The sequence below is a fragment of the Gouania willdenowi genome, chromosome 1 (assembly GCF_900634775.1).
Source record: "Gouania willdenowi chromosome 1, fGouWil2.1, whole genome shotgun sequence".
NCBI lineage: Eukaryota > Metazoa > Chordata > Actinopteri > Blenniiformes > Gobiesocidae > Gouania > Gouania willdenowi.
This window is the reverse complement of record NC_041044.1, coordinates 12,533,337-12,554,970: the sequence shown is the minus strand read 5'-3', so window position 1 is coordinate 12,554,970 and position 21,634 is coordinate 12,533,337. Positions and strand designations below refer to the sequence as shown.

The window sequence follows — 21,634 nt, the reverse complement described above, 5'->3', positions numbered from 1 at the left end:
CCACTATATGACGTTTTACAAAATGTGGAATAACAAGGGAGGGAGGAAACAGAACTTTTTCAACTTTGGACCTCTGAATGACGCTAAAAGATGTACGTATATCACTGTGTGAAAACCAGTATAAAGTGATTTTTTTAATGATACTGCCCCTTTTAACACTTGCGGGAATTAAGGAAAAGTGTACAGGAAAGGAGATAGGAGGGGATATTTGGATGCACCCTAGATGTTGCCCAGGTGAATTGTCCTTTAAAAAGTTTTAAGAATAAACTTGACTGAAAGTTGTGTTGGTATCAGCCCATTTCTCAATGCGCCTGCCCTCCTCATCCTCTGTAATACTCATTCATACACACATGCTAACGTGCTTTCTTCTATTCATTTTTCTGACTTTGTCAGGGTAAGGAGCATGGAGCACTCACAGTCTGAGCTTCGCTTAGAGCTGAACCAGCAGCGCAACAAGACTATGGAGGAGCAGAAGAAGAGAGAGACTCATGATGCTCTTGTCCGCCGCCTGCAGAAGCGAGTGCTCCTGTTAACCAAGGTACTCAGTCATCAAAGCTTTTCAGACATGTCAGCAACTACACATGCTTTCAAACCGCAATCTTACATCTATCAACTCATGTCAAACCTTCAATCGAAACATTTAGGCCAGCAGGACCTTTACTAATTGGCTGATAAATGTCACATGACTTGGGTATATTTTAATTTTCCTCTGCACTGCAGTTCTTAATCAGAACTCCTTGAGACATTGATTTGATTATTTATTTCACAACTTCCTCATTCTTTTGAATGTTTTTAGTTATTTGGATTTTATTTATTTTGTACAGTTCAAGAACTGTACGAAATAAGAACATAACAAAATAAAAGTACATAAAAAAAACTGCATGTCTTTGGGAACATACTTTAGAATCATATTTGCTAATGTTGATTTTTAATACCTTACAATTAAATGGCTTGTAAATCCGAAATAGATGTTGGCAGTTTTTCAAATTCTGTAGATAAAAGTAAAACGCTTTTATCTGTCTAAAATCTTCCTGCAAGTAGGTAATTTGTTGTTTAAAGGACGTGAAATAGGACAAACTAGCAGCTCTAGCTTGCTTGTGCAGCTCTATCTAAAACCTTTATCCCTTGCTTTCTTGGAAAAATGCATGTACTCTAAAATAGGGTCCTAATAATTTTTGGTTATCAGCATTTCTGACACTACTGTCATGACAGTGTGCGTTACTAAATACACCTTTTGTAGCTGTTCCTAGTAAGTCATTAACTACATATGAATAACAATAGCAAATAAATATACATCCTACTTTCTACATTCTGTTGTCTACGCCACCACACCAACTTTCTCTAAACTACACATACACACTGACTAACTGCCCCATTGGAGGGCAATTTCAAAGACATATGTACGTAATTAAAGCATGCCTGATGCTTTTCTTATTTTGCATTCCACTGTTTCACAGCTGTTTGTGGCCTTTCAAACCAAGAGCATTTTTTTTATTCATCATAAATGCACTGACAGATTTTTGATTAAGATTGAGTGTATTTCTTTGCACGTTAACAGACTGTAAACAGCCGAAGGGGCCACTGGTTGGAGTTGAGGACCCAACACTCGCACTGACCCTGGAGCGAATGCAATTCAGTTTCATCCGTCGTCCTGCTCATTTTCCATATTCCTGTGCACCACCTTTCCCCAGATGTGTCAAGTAGCTGTACTGTGATCTAGGCTGTGAATAATAGCCCAGCTGTGCTATGAATAATAAAAATATCAGTTAATCAGAAAGTAACCAAGTGAATTGATTTAAACAACATGAATAATCACATCTGTGAATTTGTAATAGACACTAAATTAAGTCATTGCGAAAAAAAATGTGTATTTATTAAGATGGAATGTGTTATAATTAGCGGGCCAAGCCTGCGGGTCCAGGGAACCGCGTATGTAATTATTATTATTATTATGTTTCCGTGGGTAAAAGTGGTGCTGCAGGCTAAACCGTGCAAGATAGGGTGGTGCCCTTTGGTGGTTGGGTCCAAAACCCCCAGGGGACCTTGGACGCAAAAATTCACATATGTCCGCCAGCAAGTGGCGCTATAACAAAGGTCAACGCGTTTTGGCCATTAACTCCCACACCGTTTGTTGCAAATTTAAAACCTTCATATCCACAGATTCCTTGAATAGCACTGAATCACCTGGGCTAGGCCACGCCCATTTCTGCCTAAACTTTTCTTGGAGCAAAATCACAAAAACTGGAAAACCTACTTTTTTTAACTCCTCCTTGGGGTTTTGTCCAATCAGCGTGAAACTTAGCACGTAGAGTCTTCAGTTGGACTTGATCTAAATTTGAGAAAATAATTTTGTTCGGGCACAAATTATTAACGAGTAAAGTTTTCTAGCTAGCTATAAAAATGCGAACTGGAGCATATCTCGGTGAAATTAAATGCTAACCACACCAAATCTGAGATCCTTAGTTGGCATGTGACTGTGAGGGTATGCGCCAAATTTGAATAATATGGCCACTAGGGGGCGCTACAAAAAACGAATATTTATATCTCTTAAATGGCAAGACCAATATTTACCAAATTTATAGGGTATGATCTTGGGTCCTTCCTGAGGCGATATCTCAAAGTTATTCGCGATTGGTCAAAGTGGGCGTGGCTTATTACATCATATCACATAAATAAACAAACATTTATTTCTGCTGAATTATTATGTTGAGGGCAGTGAAATTTACAGGGTAGATATAGAAGACCACACAGACCACCCATTCCAAAATTGCGCCACTAGGTGGTGCTATAATTGCAAAAACATTTTGGCCTTTAACTTTCACAATTTAATTCAAATCTTCATAAAATTCATATCCACATGTTTCCTACATACTGTAGATTTGCATCTTCTGACATAGGCCACGCCCACTCCCACAACACATTGCTCTTTGTAAGTCATTACATATAAAAAACCTACTTTTTCAATTTTGTCTTTGGGGTTTTGTCCAATCAGCGTGAAACTTGGCACGTAGAGTCTTTAATTGAACCTGATCTAAAGTTCATCAAAAACATTTGTTCGGGCAAAATTTGCGTAAAAAATAACGAGTAAAGTTTTCTAGCTAGCTTAAAAAACGCAAACTGTTGCATATCTCGGTCAAAATAATTGCTAACAACACCAAATCTGAGATCCTTGGTTGGCATGTGACTTTGGGGGTATGAGCCAGATTTGAATAAGTTAGGCCTCTAGGGGGCACTGCAATTATGAGAAGTTTATATCTCTTAAATGGCACAACCTATTTTTACCAAACTAGGTGGGTATGACCTTGGATCTCTCCTGGGACCGTATCTCGAAGTTAACCGTGAATGGTCAAAGTAGGCGTGGCTTATTACTGCATAACATATACATAAACAAACCTTTATTTCAGCTGAAGTAATATGTTGAGGGCTGTGAAATTTACAGGGTAACTATAGAAGAGCACACAGGTCACCCATACCAAAAAGTGCACCACGAGGTGGCGCTATAATGGGTGCAAATGCATTTTGGCCTGTAACTTTCACATTTTAAATCACATCTTCCAAAACTTCATATCCACCTGTTCACAGTAAATGGCACGTTGGCCTGTGTAATGATCCTTGCCCCAAGCCCGTCATCCTTTGTGACGTACTTCCACGGGCTCCGCGAAACCTGGGGTCCGAGTCGCGCGGGAAGGCTTGGCCCCCTTTCATAACTGCTTGCAGTTCTAGTTGGTTTTGTTTTCACTAAGAAACACTGGAAAATGTTGAGTGTGAACTAGGGCTGCACAATTAATCAAATTTTAATCGTGATTATGATTTTGGCTGCCACGATTAAATTAACCTGATTGTCGGCAATATTTACATTTAAAATGTGGGCTGTGCTGCATATCAAACCAGGCACGTTCTCAACCATTAGTCAGCGGCAGTTTAGAGTAATTTGGTGGATTGATGAGAGCTGTGAGCTGTAATTGTTGCATTTCGTGAAAGCTCTCTGTAATAGTGTATTTATTCAGTTAACCCTTGGGACATTTTAAAGTCAAAGATAAATGTATCTTCTTTTTGGTATAATTTTTATTTAAAGCTTAATTTTGCACTGTAAACTGTTCATAAATAGTTTTTTTTTTTAAAGTAATGCAAAAGAAATACAGATTGTCCCTAGCAAATAAATAAATAATCATGATTACAATATTCATCAAAATAATCGTGATTATCATTTTTTTCCATAATCGTACAGCTCTAGTGTGAACTATGCAGACTTTAAAGGTTTGGGCTTTACTAAAGTCCAGTCTGCTATTACCAAAAGAAATAAATAATGTTTAAAAAATAACAATATTATTCATTATAATTAGGTGCACAATGTAACTTATAGATTTAGAAAATCCCGTGTCAATGTAAAATTATAATTCATTTTGTCTGATTATCAACTTCCAGTTAACAGTAGTAAATGACTATGTCTGTGTCGACCAAGTGGAGTTGGCCGACATAGACCATTAGAAAGGACAGAGGAATGATTACAAGCTGCAGTTATACTGCTTCACGTTGCCACATTAATAAAATTAACAGGCCATTTCCTCTTCTTGTCTTATTGCGCTATTAATTTCAATCATATCAACTTCATTGTTTTGACGGTTGGCTAAATTGTACAGCTTGTGCCTTTCCCTGTTGATTTTTTTTTTTAGTCTGAAGAAGCAAAAAAACTTGGGCTGTTTATAGATGATCTGTGAGTTTATTTGGCTCAAGAAAAACTTTTCATCCTTCAGCTCCACAGTTTGCAGTTTACTGGACAGCACACTGTGGAGAAGATATTTGGCTTCATGACTGATGAGTAAGGATGCAAAAATGTGAATGTACAAACGATCTTATCTGGAATAAGTATAAGCAGTGCTAGTTGTAGCCAAATTCCTGTCATTTCTCTTGTAATTTGTTTCAGTCTATATTTTGCAGAGAAAGACATTTTTCTTAGTTTTTATAATTTTTAGCTAACTTAGAGCAGTGCCACAGCTGTCTCCTGCTTTGCTGGTGTGCATAGGATTTACACGTCATATTTAACTAACACCGGCAAAATCCAACCGTCATCAAATGGCTTTGACACAGTTTATTCATGCTCGTACACACACCACATTTCGGATTCTGCAAACCATGACTGTCGCTTCAGCCTGTTCCATAATCAACAATAATTCCTGGTTATTGTGTTCATATGGATGCATTTGTGTTTTAGGAGCGTGATGGAATGCGAGCCATACTGGAATCTTATGACAGCGAGCTGGCTCCAACAGAGTATTCTCCACAACTCAACAAACGAGTCAAAGAAGCAGAGGAGGTGCTGCAGAGAGTACAGAACCACAATGTGGAGATGGAGGTATGTGAAGTCTTTGAAAACTCAGTGTACTCACCTGATTATTAAAGACTAATCAGCACATATCCTCCAATGAAAGTCAATCTTATACTTTGATTATAACCTATTTCTCAGTCTGATACTAAAAAATACAATGTCATTCATATTGCACTAGCACCTTTTAAAGTCATAGGTTCCCTTTCAGTCGATTCACTTGGTACAACACATACTGTATAGTATGGGATATCACGCTCCCTTGTGGCCCACTGAAGACGCCTTTAAGTCACATGATCTGTGATGACATATGTGAGGCTCCGCTGGCACATAAATACAACTGTCATCACAGTCATCCCTCAGTTCTTACGCTCTTCACCTTGCTAAGAACACCTCTACCGAGTAGGGCTGTGGTGTTAGCGGCATCTGCTGCCAGCGGGGCACTAGTTTCGAGTCTCCAAGCTTACGTGTTTCTGGATAAGCAAGAAGGCTAAAGCGAAGAAGTGTTCTGTTCGCCCCTGTCCTCAGGGGTGCGTCTTCTCTTTATACGATAAAGACCAGCATGAAGTATGTCCTGTCAGCCTGAGGACAGTCCACGCCAGGAGAGTGTTGGCGGAGCCCAAGACCTGTGAGTTTTGTCGCCAGCTCCGGCATTCAACCCTGGAAGGGCGGGTTACCTTTGTGAAGAAAGTGCTGGGGAAGGCTGCAGTCACACGGCATGACCCTCTCCTCTCCGAATCAAGGGACCCAGCATTGTCTAATTCCAATGGCGAGGAGCCTTTGGTTGAAGTCTCCACTGGTAGCTGGGCTAACATTGGTTTGGATATTCATGGTTTGTCGGAGGCTTTATTGTCTGGTCAGTGTGCTGCTGCGCCAGTTAACCAGGACGATACATCCTTCTTCTTTCTGTACCGCCATGCAGCTGAGAGGCTGGAAGTGGAGTGGCCCTTTCTTCCGCCGGCTCAGAAACCGTCGCGGTTCACAGGATTTTTCCTCCTGCCCGAACCGACAACGATCAGAAACAGCCTGATTTTGTCTCTGAGTTAACATCGACTTGGCACAAACCACTGTCTGCCTGCATCACAGTACCCAGCTATGGACAGTATCTGGATTTGGATGGAGCTGAAAAGGCTTGCTTAGTTAACCCTCCGCCTATGGAGTCTTCTCTGGTGGCTGATCTGGCCCCCTCTCACAACCATGGCGTGAACGGCTCCACAACGCTTCGGTCCAAGCATTGTAGATTCTTCTCTTTGCAGTTGGAGAAGATTTACAGAGCGCAGGCAGGCACCGCTCGTGCACTGAGCTCTGTCACCATGTTGCAGACCTATTATGGCAATGCGTCTGGCAGAGCCCGGTTCACTGTTTTCTCCCAACAGCCCGCTGCAGCCTCTTCTTAACAAGGTCAGAGTCGCCACTGACTTTATTCTCCGTGCGTCTCGCTGCGCACCGATTTCCCTCGGCAAGGGGATGGCATCGACCGTGGTGGCGCAGAGACACCTGTGGCTGACCTTGTTAGATGTTCCGGAGAGAGACTGGGCTGTTTTTTTTAGACAAGCCGGTATCGGCCGGATGTTTGTTTGGGCAATCGCTCGACGCCATCCTGGCAAGGTTTGAGTTGAAGAAGAAACAGACAAAAGCCCTGCACAATATCGATCCCAGGCGTGACTCAAAGCCCAGGCCGCCAGCAGGTGCCGGCAGCACCACCACCACCACCCCCTCTATTGTTGCTGCCAAAAAGGCACCTGCAAAGTTTTGTTTGGGGGTCCAGTCCCAAAAGGCATTGTTCTCTCTTAGCCTATCTGCACAATTTGGCTCTGACAGCGGGTTCAAGAGAACAGTTGGCAGCGAATATGTCGCTAGTTCTATCCTACATTCAAGCTCTGGGTTTTTCAGTGAATATGAAGAAAAGCTTGCTGAAACTGAGTCAGCAGGTTGCTTTCCTCAGTCTGAAAATACGGTATGCTCTTTATCCAGCCGAGCACGTCTGTTGTAGAGCAGAGTGGCTGCGTTCCACCTCTGCCTCGCACAATTTTAATTTGGAAGCAAACTGCGTTTCCGTTTGATCCTGCAGCTTTTGGGCATGATGGCGTCTATGATTGCTGTAGTGCCGCTCGGGCTGTTAAAGATGCATGTTTTTTAGCGCTGGTCTTGCTCTTATCGGCTGTGTCTGCAGCGTCACTTCCACTGGAGGTGATTAAGCCAGGGTTACCCGATAGGGAGTGTGTATTTTCGAAAGGTGGAGTCCACAGATGCCTCCCTAATGGGATGGGGGCTCGTTACGACGGAGCAGCAGTGAGAGGACTCTGGACCTCAGTACAAAGCAGACTTCAAATACATTTTCTGGAGCTGCTGGCGACCTTCTTGGCCCTGAAGTATTTTCGCAATGTACTAGCGGCCAACATGTTCTAATCAGGACAGACAACACAAGTGGTCTCTTACATAAACAAGCAGGGAGGGACATGATTGCTTCCCCTGCTAAAACTGTCTCACTCTCTGTTGCTGTGGTGCAATGTTCATTTTCTGTTTCTGAGAGCTACTCGTGTCCCAGGAAGCCTCAACCTGGGAGCAGACCTCTCCAGAGGAGGTCCTCTTGTTAGAGAGTGGAGGTTGCACCCTTTGGTAGTGGCTCAGATATGGGATTGCTTTGGCAGGGCATAGGTGGACCTCTTTGCTTCCAGGGCAAACGCCCACTGCCCTCTGTTCTTTTCCATAACAGACCATAATGCACCTCTGGGAATGGATGCGGTAGCGCACCCATGGCCCAGCACACTCCTGTGTTTCCCCCAGTGGAAATGATACTGCGTTGCAGAGGGTGCATCATCAGGGTCTGTCCCTGATTCTGGTGGCCCCTCGATGACCAGCGAAATTGTGATATGCCAAGATAATCAATCTGCTGGCAGCTGAGCCGTGGCAGCTTCCTCTATGCAGGGACCTCCTCTCACAAGCGGGTGAAGAAGTGATTCATCCACATTTGGAATTGTGGTGGCTACATGCCTACCTGTTGAGAGGTCAAATTTAATAGCTCTGGGTTTGCCCCCACGTGTGGTGGCAACAGTCAACAGTGCTAGGGCATCATCCACGCTTATAAATGGCGGGCATTTGACCAATGATTTCAGGACCAAAATGTACTCTCATTTCAGTGTTTAATTGTCAAAGTTTTGACTTTTATTCAAGATTTGCTTGATAAAGAATAAGATTTTAATTTCATACAAGACTGCACTACTTCTCGCTTTGACCTCTGCAAAGCGAGTGGCTGACCTTCATGCTTTATCAGTGCATCACTCTTGTACCCAGTTTACTTCAGATGGTTCCAAGGTCACATTACACCCGAATGCGGCGTATATGTCTAAAGTCATCCCTTCAGCCCATAGTTCCATGGTTCTTTAGCTAATGAGCTTTTGCCCTCTCCCTTTGCGTCTGAGGAGCCAAGGAGGTTATATTCCCTGTGTCCTGTACATGCACATTGCAAATACAGAGAACACACTCAGAGTGCATTTGTGTGACCAGCTGTTTGTCTGTTTTGTTAATCCAGCCAAGGGTAAAGCCCTGTCTAAACAGCGGCTTTCTCACTGGATTGTTGCCTACAACTGCAGGGGTCTTCAGTTACCTCATGGTTTGAGGGCACGTTCAACCTAGGTAATGACTGCATCATGGGCTTTGTTTAAAGGGGTATCTTTAAATGACATCTGTCGTGCCGCCAGTTGGTCATCACCGCACACTTGTTCGGTTTTATCGTCAAGATATAATGGCCCCTTCGGTGGGTCATTCGGTTTTTTCTACTGGGTCTAGCATGCACTAGAGTGCTGGAGATTTAATTCCAGTTCATAGCTGCTCTGTGGGGCATGTATACATGTCCCATACTATGTGTTGTACTGAGCGAATCGACTGAAAGGGAACGAAATTGTGTGACTATAACTTCTGTTCCCTGAAGGAGAGGAACAAGGTACAAGACTTCTTTGCCCCGCTGCACAGGTGGGCTCAGTAAAGAGCAGCTATTGAACTGAGGGATTAGAGGTGTCTTCAATGGGCCACGCGTGAGTGTGATATCCCATACTATGTGTTGTACCTCATTCCTCTCTTCAGGGAACAGAAGTTATAGTCATAACATTTTGTTTCTTTAATTAAATTTACAATATATGAAAAATATATACTAGCTTTGTATTTCTATTAATTTTTAAGTGATTTTAAGCCTGAAATCTTTTACACACAAGACAAATCTGCTGCCCCACTACATTTAGCTATCAAGACAAAAGGGGGAGTGGTGGGTGATGCATTATCTCGTCACTTGACCAAGCAGTGAGCTAATCAGTAGTCAGATAATTTTATTTAAGTTTATTGTGATATAAACAAGGTCATACTAAACAGCATTACTCTGTAAATAAAATAATAAAAAAAAATAAAATAAAAAAATAAATAAATAGAATTATATATATATATATATATATATATATATATATATATATATATATATATATATATATATATATATATATATGTATATATATATATATATATATGTATATATATATATATAAATGCATATTGGGAAAACAACCTTCAAACAACAATGACCACAATCAATTGATATTTGAAATATGTTGACAGATTTCTATCCATCTTCAGCACTGGACAAACAAGCCACAGACAGACCGACTGACGGACTGACAGTCCGTCTGTCTGTGGCTTGTTTGTCCAGTGCTGAAGACGGACGGACGGACGGACGTTAGGTTCAATCCAAAATTCAATAAGCGGTTAAATGTTACAGAGATGTGTGCCAAAGTTAGATTTATCATTTGGAATGCCTTTGTTTATTTTTTCTTGACACTACTTGCTTATTGTAACCACTCTGAACTGCTGAGTCTGGTTTGATAATGGAAGTAGCTTTAGTGTAATGTTTCAATAGTAGGTGAGCTTAGCACTAGAACAAGGCTTGGTGTTGGGTGATACATTTTCATGTCAAAGACTTTTTCGCTTACCATGCAAGATTGCTGATTTGTCGGATGGATTGTAGCCTTCAGGCTTTGCTGCCCGATTTAATGCAATCACAGTTATTTTTGATTTGCTTCAGGTATGTAATCATATATATGTATGTATGCCATTAAAAAAAAAGTTTGCTTTGATTACAATAAACTAGAATGCTCTCGTTAACATGTCCTAACAGTGTGTTTCTGTGAGGATGTTGTAATTGGGAACTAAAATGTTGTGTTATATTATTTTACAAAGTCACAGCTTACCAAGGAGTAGCAAAATATGCAGCTGCTCTCCTGCTACGTGGGTGTTGGCTGTACTACCAGTCTGTGTGTGAGAAAGGGAGAGGTGACGATTAATCGGTCAGGCTCTAATAAAAAGTTTCTAACCTTTGCTCTCATCAATTCAGACCCAACTGACCAAAGCACAGGAGGAGACGGGGTCTCTTAAACTACAGCTACAAAGCGTAAGTGTCCATACAGACACTCCCATATATTCATTCCTATATTTATTTCAATTCTTTCTACAATGCTTACAGTATGCTGTATATATAGACCAGTATTTTACACAATTTTGTTCCTCCTAGTATTTCAGACTCAACTAAATAAAATGTTTTTTTTTTTTAGCTTTGTAACTAAATTCTTTATAACTGGTGCGCTCTCCTTTTCAGTCATAGTTGCTGTTCTGACAGGTGCACTTTGAGACAAACATGCTTTGATGGCTTTATGTTAAATACAATGATAAAAGACAATTTGAACTGATAACTTGACCTGAGAACATAGACCCACTTCCTGATCTTTCGATCCTACTGAGGCATTTCTGCTTTGTGCTAAACTAAGCAAAACATATGGGACTTGTTTCTGGTGTGGAGTTTCCTCACAGTCTTCAAGTAAGATGGTGATTTGGTTGTCTACATTATGAGCAACAAAAACAACAATATTGTTTCTTTTTCCCTGGATTTGTGGGTTTCAGAGCTGTTGCACCAATAGCACGGGGATGAAATTATACTGTTTGTATATTATGTTATAGTGAAGTTCTACAGCAGTGTTTCCCAACATTTTTTTGTCCTGTGTACCCTTTGTCCACTTTCTCACATCGCGAAAACTCCTTTCTTCATGTTATGCATCTTTCATTTGTGTCTGCAGGCTTGCTTAAACCCGTTTATGTGTCTGGTTGAACATTAACCTTAGATGTAAACCATTCATTCATCTATTTCTAATGTTCTTTGCTATCTTAGAGTTTGAACTTCACCTGTTAATGTGTTTTGAAGTGTGCCACAATTTATAAATGGATACGGAAAGTATCTGTATGCATACATCTCTGAGATGTGTTTAGGTAACCCCAAGGTACATTTACCACTGGTTGGGAACTACTAGTCTACAGGAAGGACCTCTACACTCCATGCAGTTTAAAAACGACAAATAAAAGAAAAATGTGCTTGTATTTGCCTATAGTTAACAGGAGCGCATAAACATAGGCTACATGCACAATTTTGTCCTGGCCAATATTGCAAATTTTGGTGCTTAGTTCTGGATAATTTCTTTTAATCCACTTTTTTAAGGTTCAATCATTATTTAGAAAAGTAATATTTAATTTTTGTGTTGGAGGACAGAATCAGATATGTTAGTTCTTCTAATCTGAGAAGAACTAACAAACTCAGAAATGAAACACAGGTACAGGGCAAAAAAGAAATAATATTGTGGGTTGTGGGAAAAAGTCGGATAACTCACACTGTAAGGAGAAAATGTGTGTTAGGAAGAGATAGCTGCCCACTTCTGTTCCTCTGATTTATCTGCAGGAAAAAGACTCCTTGCTGAAGGCGATCTGATGTTGGAATACCAAGCTTCTTTTCTCTCTGTCACAGGTGGAGCTGGAGCTGGAGTCGCTTAAGAGCCAGCAGGCCTCTGGTGCTGACAGCAGCTCTTTGGCCACCAAAGAGGAGGTCGGCATACTCAGGTACTTGGAAAACACAGCCTGTTCAGACAACTGCTTGTTTAAAACCTCAAGCAATAACCTCACACACCAGACATTTGATGGCATTCTGCTCTCGAATCTGGATGTCTTCTTCCAGAGACAAAGACGAAGTATTCCTCGGCCTCCAGACACAGCATGCAGTCCCTCTTAGCAGGCAGAGTACATGTGGTGATGAGGTGCGTTAGGTTCCTGTCCACAACTTGCACGTCAGCCTGATCCTGGAGTCTCTTTCAGACAGAAGCTCTACCTGACTCCGACAAACTTTAATGTCATTCAAATATACAGAAATATTTTTTTACATGACTCAAACATATAAAAAATTGTAAAAATTCTTCCAAAATTAGTAAAAAAAAGTGCCAAGTGATGGTGCAGCGGGGCAGTGAGGTAAATCAGTGGGAGTTATTTTACAACATTCTGATTGCCTGTGGATCAAAGCTGCTGCACAACCTGGCGGTCCAGCATCTTCTTTTCCGAGGCCATTGGGGTAAACAGTCCATAGAGGGGGTATGAGGCATGCTTGAGGGATGGAAAAAGGGGTAAACCAAATGCTTCAGCCTGTTGATGTGCATTAAGAAATCGGTCGGACTACCTCCTGTGATCCTTCCACAGTAACATCGACTTTAGTTGCTGGCCCTAGAAGGCACTGCATTAAAAAAACAACAAAAATGTGCCACTAGGGCCAGGTCCACTCTTCAGCCTGGATATGATTGTGTAAAAATGGGATAGTCTCACCTCTAAGAGGGAGTGTCATTGGCTGGGATCCTGGAGCTCCCACTGAATTTGATGATGTGCTGGGTCATTCCGGGTTTGACTCCTGATTGGTACCCAAACACTTCCTGGTTTCGTCCTCTGCCTGTACTACATGTTCTGTGAAGAGAAATCATGATTAATATTCACACTGGATGATTACACACGGTAGGGTAATGCAATCATGCCATTTGATTTTATCCAGATTCAAATTCAAAGAACTTCATTTTTCCATTAGGAACTTCCTTTGTGACAGCGTGTAAGTCCTATAAAGAGGGCGTAAATAGTTTAATGACCACATACACATGGCACATTTCACATACCATAAATAACAGATAAAAATCTTCCTAAAAAGCTGTAACAGGCTCAGCATTAAAAAGGCTTAGTAGTCATAAGCTGATAGATGCAGGCATGAAACTTGACATAGCTCTCTTGGTCCTGAAGGTGAGAGACCAGACCAAAGGGTGTGAGTGGTGTCCGAAGCTATCTGAATCTTTTAATTTGGTTCTCAGGTTGTAGATGCTGATGAATGGTTCTTGCTCCAGACCGATTATTGTACTGCTCATTTTTATGATCTTGTTCAATGGGTTGCGATGGATGATGGATAGGACCCGACCAGCAAGAGATGTTGAAGGTGACTACTGATTCAATAAAACATTTGTAGAAAGCTGTCAGGACTGACTGGTGGACCTGAAGTTTGCAGAGTTTCCTCAGGAAAAAGACGCACTGTTGACATTTGGAGGAGATGCTTTGGCTGTTTGGTTGGAAGGTGAGTTTGTGATCAATGATTGTCTTGATGTATTCAAAGGCTCAACTCTCTCAAGTGGCTGGTTGTTGACTGACAGACTGAGGACAATGGGAGTACCTTTGGAAAAAGTCCATGTCCTGTTTCTTGGTTTTTGAGAGATTGTCTTCTGCGCCATTCATTGCGGATCAGCTGTGGCTGCTGCTCCAGGAAAAGAAGAACGTTGCAGCGGAAACGACACTGTGACTGAACCCGAACACCAGTTCTAAATAAATCACTGGATAAATGAGTCAGTTGAAAAGTATGATTTCTGTGAAAGGCCTCTTTTGCCAGGCAGGACCAGGCCTTTGAGGATGGAGTCCCAACTTGTTGCCTCATGATCTGATTACTTTGTTGTTCGAGAAAGAGCTGCAACTTTTGAACATCCTCAGTAAAGAGCATGAAGTTTGTCTTTTAGCAATGTCCCTTAGGGTTGAAGGTGATTTCAACTTCTTCTTTTTAGCATTGTGAACCTCCTGAAAGTCCATAGCTCTCTATACTAGCTCTTCATCATCTAGGATCAAGCCCTTGGCTTTGAGCTGCTCTTTGACTTTGACCAATGCATTCCCTAGTTTGGTGGCCGGTGATGAGGTCAGGAACGAGCAGGTATTACTGTTCCAAATACAAGTAATTCTTAAGCTTCGTTCACACCGAATGTGACTGAAGTGACTAGATTAAATTCAAAATCACGGAAAATGACGCAACTTCAAGCAAACTCCCTTCAAGCGACTCTACTTGAGCGATTCCGGTGACTAATTCCTGAGCGACATAGTCAAGTTCGTTGTGAATGCACCTTTAAAGTGCTATTTCTCAGCCATCTCCGATTGTTCTAAGAACACCAACACAAAATATTTAAGGGTTATTTTTCCAAACTTGCTGGTTTTCCAAAGTTTTAGTCCTCTGAAAAGTAACTTTTAGGCCGCTCCTAAAAACAGTTTGGTTTTTGGCCTTCATGCATATGCATGAGTAGGCGTGTCTGTAGACGCAGAGTCTGTGTTTGGTGTGTGGGATTCCATCAGTTGACTTCCATAGCAGTTGTCTTTTGATATGCACATTGCAGTTAAACACATGGCTATTTAAGCGGATATTGTGATAGTGAGCCCGACAAACGCTGCTTCAGGGTGTGTGTGTACGGCTGCAGCGATCTGAGTCGGCTGTTTCAAACACTCACCGGAATGTTAAGCTGTTAAGTCACTTTCTTCTCATTCTCACCTCTTATCGCTGCGTGGGATTGGGTCACAAACATGTCAGATCATGTCAAAGACAATACGAGGCCATTTAACGGCTGCTAAAAATGAAACCTATTGTGAGCGCTTGCGCTGCGCTTTGGACTATCTACAGTGCATACGGAAAGTATTCACAGCGCTTCGCTTTTCCCACACTTCATCATGTCACAGCCTTATTCCAAAAGTGATTCAATTCATTTTGTTCTCAAAATTCTACACACAATACCCCATAATGACAACATGAAAACATTTTTTTTAAATGTTTGCATATTTATTAGAAATAAAGAATGAAAATATAACATGTACATAAGTATTCACAGCCTTTGCTCAGTACTTTGTTGTGGCACCTTTGGCAGCAATTACGGCCTCAAGTCTTTTGGAATATGAAGCCACAAGCTTGGCACATCTATCTGTGGCCACTTTGGCTCATTCCTCTTTACAGAACCTCTTGAGCTCCATCAGGTTGGATGGGGAGCGTCGGTGCACAGCCATTTTCAGATCCCTCCAGAGATGTTTAATGGGATTCAAGTCTGGGCTCTGGCTGGGTCACTCTCGGACATTCACAGAGTTGTCCTGAAGCCACTCCTTTGATATCGTGGCTGTGTGCTTAGGGTCGTTGTCCTGTTGAAAGATAAACCGTCACCCCAGTTTGAGGTCAAGAGCGCTCTGGACCAGGTTTTTTTCCAGGATGTTTCTATACATTACTGAATTCATTTTTCTCTCAATCTTGACTAGTTTACCGGTTCCTGCTGCTGAAAAACATCCCCACAGCATGATGCTGCCACCACCATGCTTCCGTAGGTGTGTGCCTTTCCAAAGGCACACACCTACATAATTGGAGTGGACTCCAATTAGGCTGTAGAATCATCTCAAGGATGACCAGTGGAAACAGAATGCACCTCAGCTCAATTTTGAGCTTGATCTCAAAGGCTGTGATTTCTTCGTTTTTTACTTTTAATAAATTTGCCAAAAATCTCAAGCAAACATTTTTAAGCTGTCATTATGGGGTATTGTGTAGAATTTTGAGGAAAAAAGTTAATTTAATCAATTTTGGAATAAGGCTGTAACATGATGAAATGTGGGAAAAGCGAAGCGCTGTGAATACTTTCCGTATGCACTGTACATACTGGATAATCTATATACTGAACGTGAATTTATTAACTGTGGATAAATGGCCTAGTGGTTAAGGGAGTGGGCGTGTCATCGGAGGGTCACTGGTTTGAATCTCCCTGGGCCATCACTGGGATGTTGAGCGAGTTTCTGCCTTATGAGTGAAAAAGCAAGAAAAATCCAAGTCGCCTGTTTGGAGCTGCCTTTTTAGAAAAGGTAAGGGGTGAAGGAAACAGAATTTTTTCAACTTTGGCCCTTTGAATGAGGCTAAAGGGATGTATATCACTGTAGAAATACCAATACATAGTTATTTTTTTCATAATACTGCCCCTTTAAGGTTTTAAAAGTCAGCACATAATTCTTCGATCAATAACTTCCACCAACTTTTGGAGGTAGGTATATAACTGTTGACTTTAGACCCACCTGGCGAGCTCCCTCATCTTCTCTCGAGCAAGCTCCTCGTGTTTAGCCAGTCGCCCTCCTTTGCTTAGTTGCTGTTATCCAAACTCAGTTATCAAAGAGTCACCAAGAATATCTTTATTTTTATATATATCTATATATTTAACCCCAGATACTTTTGCATGTATCCGGGTTTGGGAAGCTCCGTGATTCAGTTTTTCCGTCTCACTGTCCCCCTCTCTTCCCCAGCTTCTTCGCAGTGTTTCAAATGTTTTTTTTTGAGGGATTAAATACATTTTGTACATTGGATAAAGTGATCATAAGAGATCCTTCTGTCTGGTGGGCTCAAAGTTCTCCCTGTTTATCCTGGCTTTCCACGTCTACCGCCTCTAGCAGTGGTCCCTGGTGAACTAGTACCTTGGGCACTGAATAAAAGCACTTTTTGACATCTTTGCTTTGTCTGTTGTGACAGCTGTGAATGGCACAGGTGTTAACTATTGTCCAATCTGTCCATGTGTGTACTGCAGCAGCCGTGCACCACGTATTTGTTAGCATGGACATCATATACGCATGTGATTTTTGTGTTTGTGTTTGCTTTCCCCTAAATATCGTGCTGGTGCCCCCTGATGTAACATCAGTGAATGCTATCCATAGCCATCCTCATGCTTCATGGTAAACTATTTTAAGCATAATGAATGAGCATATATGCATTTGTTTCATAGGCAGAAGATTGAAGATTTGGAAGCGGAGAGGCAACGTTTGGAGGAACAGAACAACATTTTGGAGATGAGACTGGAGAGACACAACCTACAGGTAGGCAAAAAAAAAAATCAGTTTCTCTGTCTTCTGTGAAGGATTTACTCGTCTGGCACAAAGGATCCAATTTAAGAACCTCAAGGGCAGCACTTTAAACTCCCATGCCACCAAAGATTGATGCCCACAAACATTCACCAAATCTGACAGTCTTTTCAAGCTCAATTGGACCCAGGTGTGACTTCAGAGGTATTCAATGAACAAAAAGAACCACCACTGGCTGACCTAAAACTACTTGTTTTATGTTACAGTCGAGTGCTGTGTCTTTGAAATGGTGGTCAAAATACATTTGGATCTTACCAATTATTTGCCAAAGTATAGTGAACAGTTTTTAATAGCTACTTAGACATTACAGATAAGCACACACTCACGCCCACAGACACACACACATGCATGCACATGCCTTTCATCTTCCAAACTCCCTCAGTTGGTCCTGTCTCCTTTTTTAATTGGCCTTGTGCATACGCTGTGTGCGTTTCATCTTGGGCAAGTCCTTTTACTCCCCTGACTCTTTTTGTGCTAAACCTAAGTCTACCAGGGCACTTTAATGAAATGTGTGTGGGCAAGCGTGTTGGTCCCATTTAACTGTGGGCTGAATTAAACCATACTTTTTCAAGCATGACCTGCACCTATAAAGCAATTGACAGTAGTGCCTGCGTAGGAGTGGGTGTGAGTGCTTGTACACATGCAGGTTTCAAGGTTACACAGTCAAAAGATCAGGTCAGTTGTTAAGAGATAATTTCTGTGACTCACCCATGGTCCAATTCCCACCTAGAGAAGTCTACAGAAGATGGCTTGCCGAGATAAATAATGATTGGAAAAGCTTTTGATGGATGGAATTTTTAACCGATGACGTGAATAACCCCCCAGAATTTAATCCTGCAATCGGACAATGGAATGTCGTTGTTATGCTGCAGCTCATTTGGCCTTAATTGTCATTTTTGCCTTTTATTTGCTGGAACCAGGCCGAGAAGTGCATCTCTCAAATGCTCACATATATGTGATGAAACTGGTTTAATAGAAAATTATATAATGGACTCAAGTCCTGAGTAGGGATGTGCTTTCTAATGTGTACTCCCCACAGTTTTGTAATGTCACAGAAGTTTATGGCTCTTATTGCTCCACAGTTTAAATGGGGCATTATAGTATTACTTTCCTACCGTAGTTAGCCTACATAGCATGAATTTAACACACCCCTGCCATAGATTTTTATCACCAAATGCTGTCACTGTTTGACAACATTGTTAGTCATTATTATCATTCGAGCTGATTTTTTTTTTTTTTTTTTCAAAACAAAACATCAGCATGTCATCATGAAAGAGTAACTAAACCTATGATATTTTAGTCAAAGTGTTACAATTTGGCATATTTTATTTAAAAAATGTAAGTGACTGTCTGTTCTAGAAGTTGAAGCTTGGCTATTACGGTTGTAATTTGCAAAAGGCTGAAAATTGAAATTTGGTTTGGTTTTGGTGGCTTCTTTCGTCACGAACCGGCAATGTTATCCCCTCCCCTCCTCTTAGCACCTGTGGACTCTGCAAGCTGTGGTGAGTGGGTTGGATTGAGAGAATTGTGAATGGAGAGGTACGGTGAGTATTGAGTAGGTTAGGGCCATGACAACGCGTTGACATAATCAATGACATCGACGCAAAAAATATGTTGACGCAAAATATGCGCGTCGATGTGTCGTCCAACCAAAACAAAGATGGGGGCGCAAGAGAATAACTAACTCGAGTGGCACCGCCAAGTTTCAAAAGTGCAAGGCAGTGAAGGCACAAACTCGTTCATCGAAGATAGCTGTTTCCCGTGACACTAGTTTTTTTTATCTCGGGTGTGACCGGACAGCAGCACGTCGACATGACAAGGAGGAAACACCCGCCGTGACATCGGCGGCAGCAACAGCACACACGCGCGTGCACACACGCATACACACACGCGCATACACACACACACAGACACACACACACACCTCCTAAGGTAAAAGGAACATTTTGGTATTAGCATTTGGAACTATGAGTTTAAGAAAAATGTGAGTGGCAGAGTGTATTACTTCAAGTTGTTGTTATTTTCATGTGAATGAAGAATTAAAAGAGGCACTTTTTTCAGTAATCTAGGCCTATGTGTTTTCAACGTAAATCTTAAATTCTGTGGGTTCAGGAAGGACACCATGACAGGCTGCCGGCTCCCACTGCCTTTTTATTTATTTTTAATGCTACCTCTGACTCTGAATGCATTATTTTGTACTTTTATATTCTTACTTGAACTTTACTTTGGAATTTTGAGTTGAAGAGCAATAAACATATTTTACAATCTTAAATTATGTTTTTTTTAAATTTTAGATATGTAAATCAACATGTATAAATTACTTTCAGTCAATTAAGGGGGAGATAAGTGATAATTAAATCGAATCGATGCATCGAAAAAAATAATCGCTAGATTAATTGTTTAAAAAATAATCGGTTATCCCAGCCCTAGATTAGGTACTAGGTAGTTGGCATAGCATAGATTTTTCTTTGGAGATTTTATAGTATTGAAAGGGTGTGTCTTAACTGTTCCAGGAGCCCTACCCATAATCAAGCCATGTTTTAATTTCACCTCTAGTTACACGTCAGCCAAAACCTGAGGTTTACCGTATTTTCCGGGCTATTGAGCGCACCGCTGTATTCTAATAATTTTGCAATTTTACAAGAAAAAATCACAGAAAGGCTGCACCGTGACAGAGGCCCCACCCCGTTGGCTGATAAGGCGGCCCTTAAAATGACTTGGCCAATCAGAACGGGCTGGTAGGCGGGCTGCTGTACTCCGGTTGACTGAGGTTTCCATGTCAACTGATCAATTTCAACGGATGAGTTTCCATCTCCACATAAAATCACATCCTCACTGCCCCGTGTCTGCATATCAGTCTATTTACAGCTTTTTATGGTCACTTTTTACATAATGCAGACTGATATCGCACCCCCTCTGCTCCCGTGCACCATCGTCTCAGCAGTGATCATGTTTAGTCAGTCCGTGTCCGGACACGATCGCTACTGAACAACGTAACGTGGTTATTTGGCAACTTTATGCTGTTGTTTATTTTGATCATAAACCGGCTGATTATCAATGTCTATAATAAAGGACGGTAATTTTTTTTGTTTTAATTACAGACACTTTTCTGCTGTAGAAACATTTGACGACCCTACTTAATGTATTTGCTTAGCTGAACTCTCATTGCTTAACCAATAATGAATTAGGTTGGGTTGGGTTGGAGAGGTTGGTGAATTGGTTATAGGGGATGTGAGAGCCCATTTGGTCATTTGTTTTTTGGAGAAAATTTTGGGAATCTTTGTGCTTCATTCCTTAGTATGAATAGTATACTGTATCTCACTGTGTTAACAGCTGCTGTGACCTCAAAGTATTATTATTATTATTATATTAATTTATCCCTGACTCATTAATGAAAACATTACACCAGCGAGGAGAGAACTAATCAGTTCTGACTTGGTGTTACACTGATGCTTAATTACCCATTTGAACATGAGCAGTAATGCCATCATGTTTATTGCGTACAGGTGGTAAACGTCTCTCGTGAGGAAAGCATGTCATTGTGTATTGCATCACAGTCTGTCTTGGAGGATACTCTGCACTGATATCCCCTGCATGTGAGAAAGGTTTACTGCTAGGGCTGAAAGAGCTAGTAGTTGGTCTTCCACAAAGGAAGCTACTGTACTGTGAACCTTTCCTTTCATACTCAACTGTCATTTCCTCTTGCTTATCCATAAACCTTTCAATGCTGAGTTCTCAAGACAGTGCCTGTCATTGATTTTAATGCTATGAAGTTTTATTGAGCACTCAAAGGCCGTTGCTGTTTTCAGGTGCCATCAGCAGTCCTGTTTTGTATCATACATCATATAGATCCTACACCCAAAAAAATGAATTCTGCAATTTAAGTTTGCTCCATGGTTCTCTTACTACACCATAATCTGTTTCACAACAGTGAGAGAGTTTGGATTGTTTCACGCAGCAATGCTGCAGCTGATTAAGGTCAGGAAGGATTTGTGATAATGGCACAGCAGTAAACCTGCAGTACATCTGATGGTTACAAATAGACTAATAGAAATACCATCCAATGTTTAAAGGGTACCTGTAGTGCATTTTAATTGCAAGCTCTACCGATAGATCATATATTATATTAGATTTTTAGTCAGAATATTTTCTTTAAAAGTCCTTTGTAGAGCAGCTAGGAGTAAAAAAAAGCAGACCCTATGGGTGCCATTTTACTCTACTCAGATACAGGGATGTGTGTTGGAG

The 21,634-nt window shown here is 41.2% G+C and overlaps 1 protein-coding gene across 1 annotated transcript in view; it reads left to right on the top strand.

Moving 5' to 3' along the window:
* Positions 1 to 21,634, top strand: part of mad1l1 (mitotic arrest deficient 1 like 1) — a 94,153-nt gene that overhangs the window by 18,389 nt on the left and 54,130 nt on the right. Inside the window, exons 11-15 of the mRNA XM_028457587.1 lie at positions 394 to 538; positions 5,213 to 5,353; positions 10,701 to 10,757; positions 12,156 to 12,247; positions 17,254 to 17,344. Of these exons, the coding sequence (XP_028313388.1) occupies positions 394 to 538; positions 5,213 to 5,353; positions 10,701 to 10,757; positions 12,156 to 12,247; positions 17,254 to 17,344 (526 nt within the window). The remainder of the gene's footprint in view (positions 1 to 393; positions 539 to 5,212; positions 5,354 to 10,700; positions 10,758 to 12,155; positions 12,248 to 17,253; positions 17,345 to 21,634) is intronic.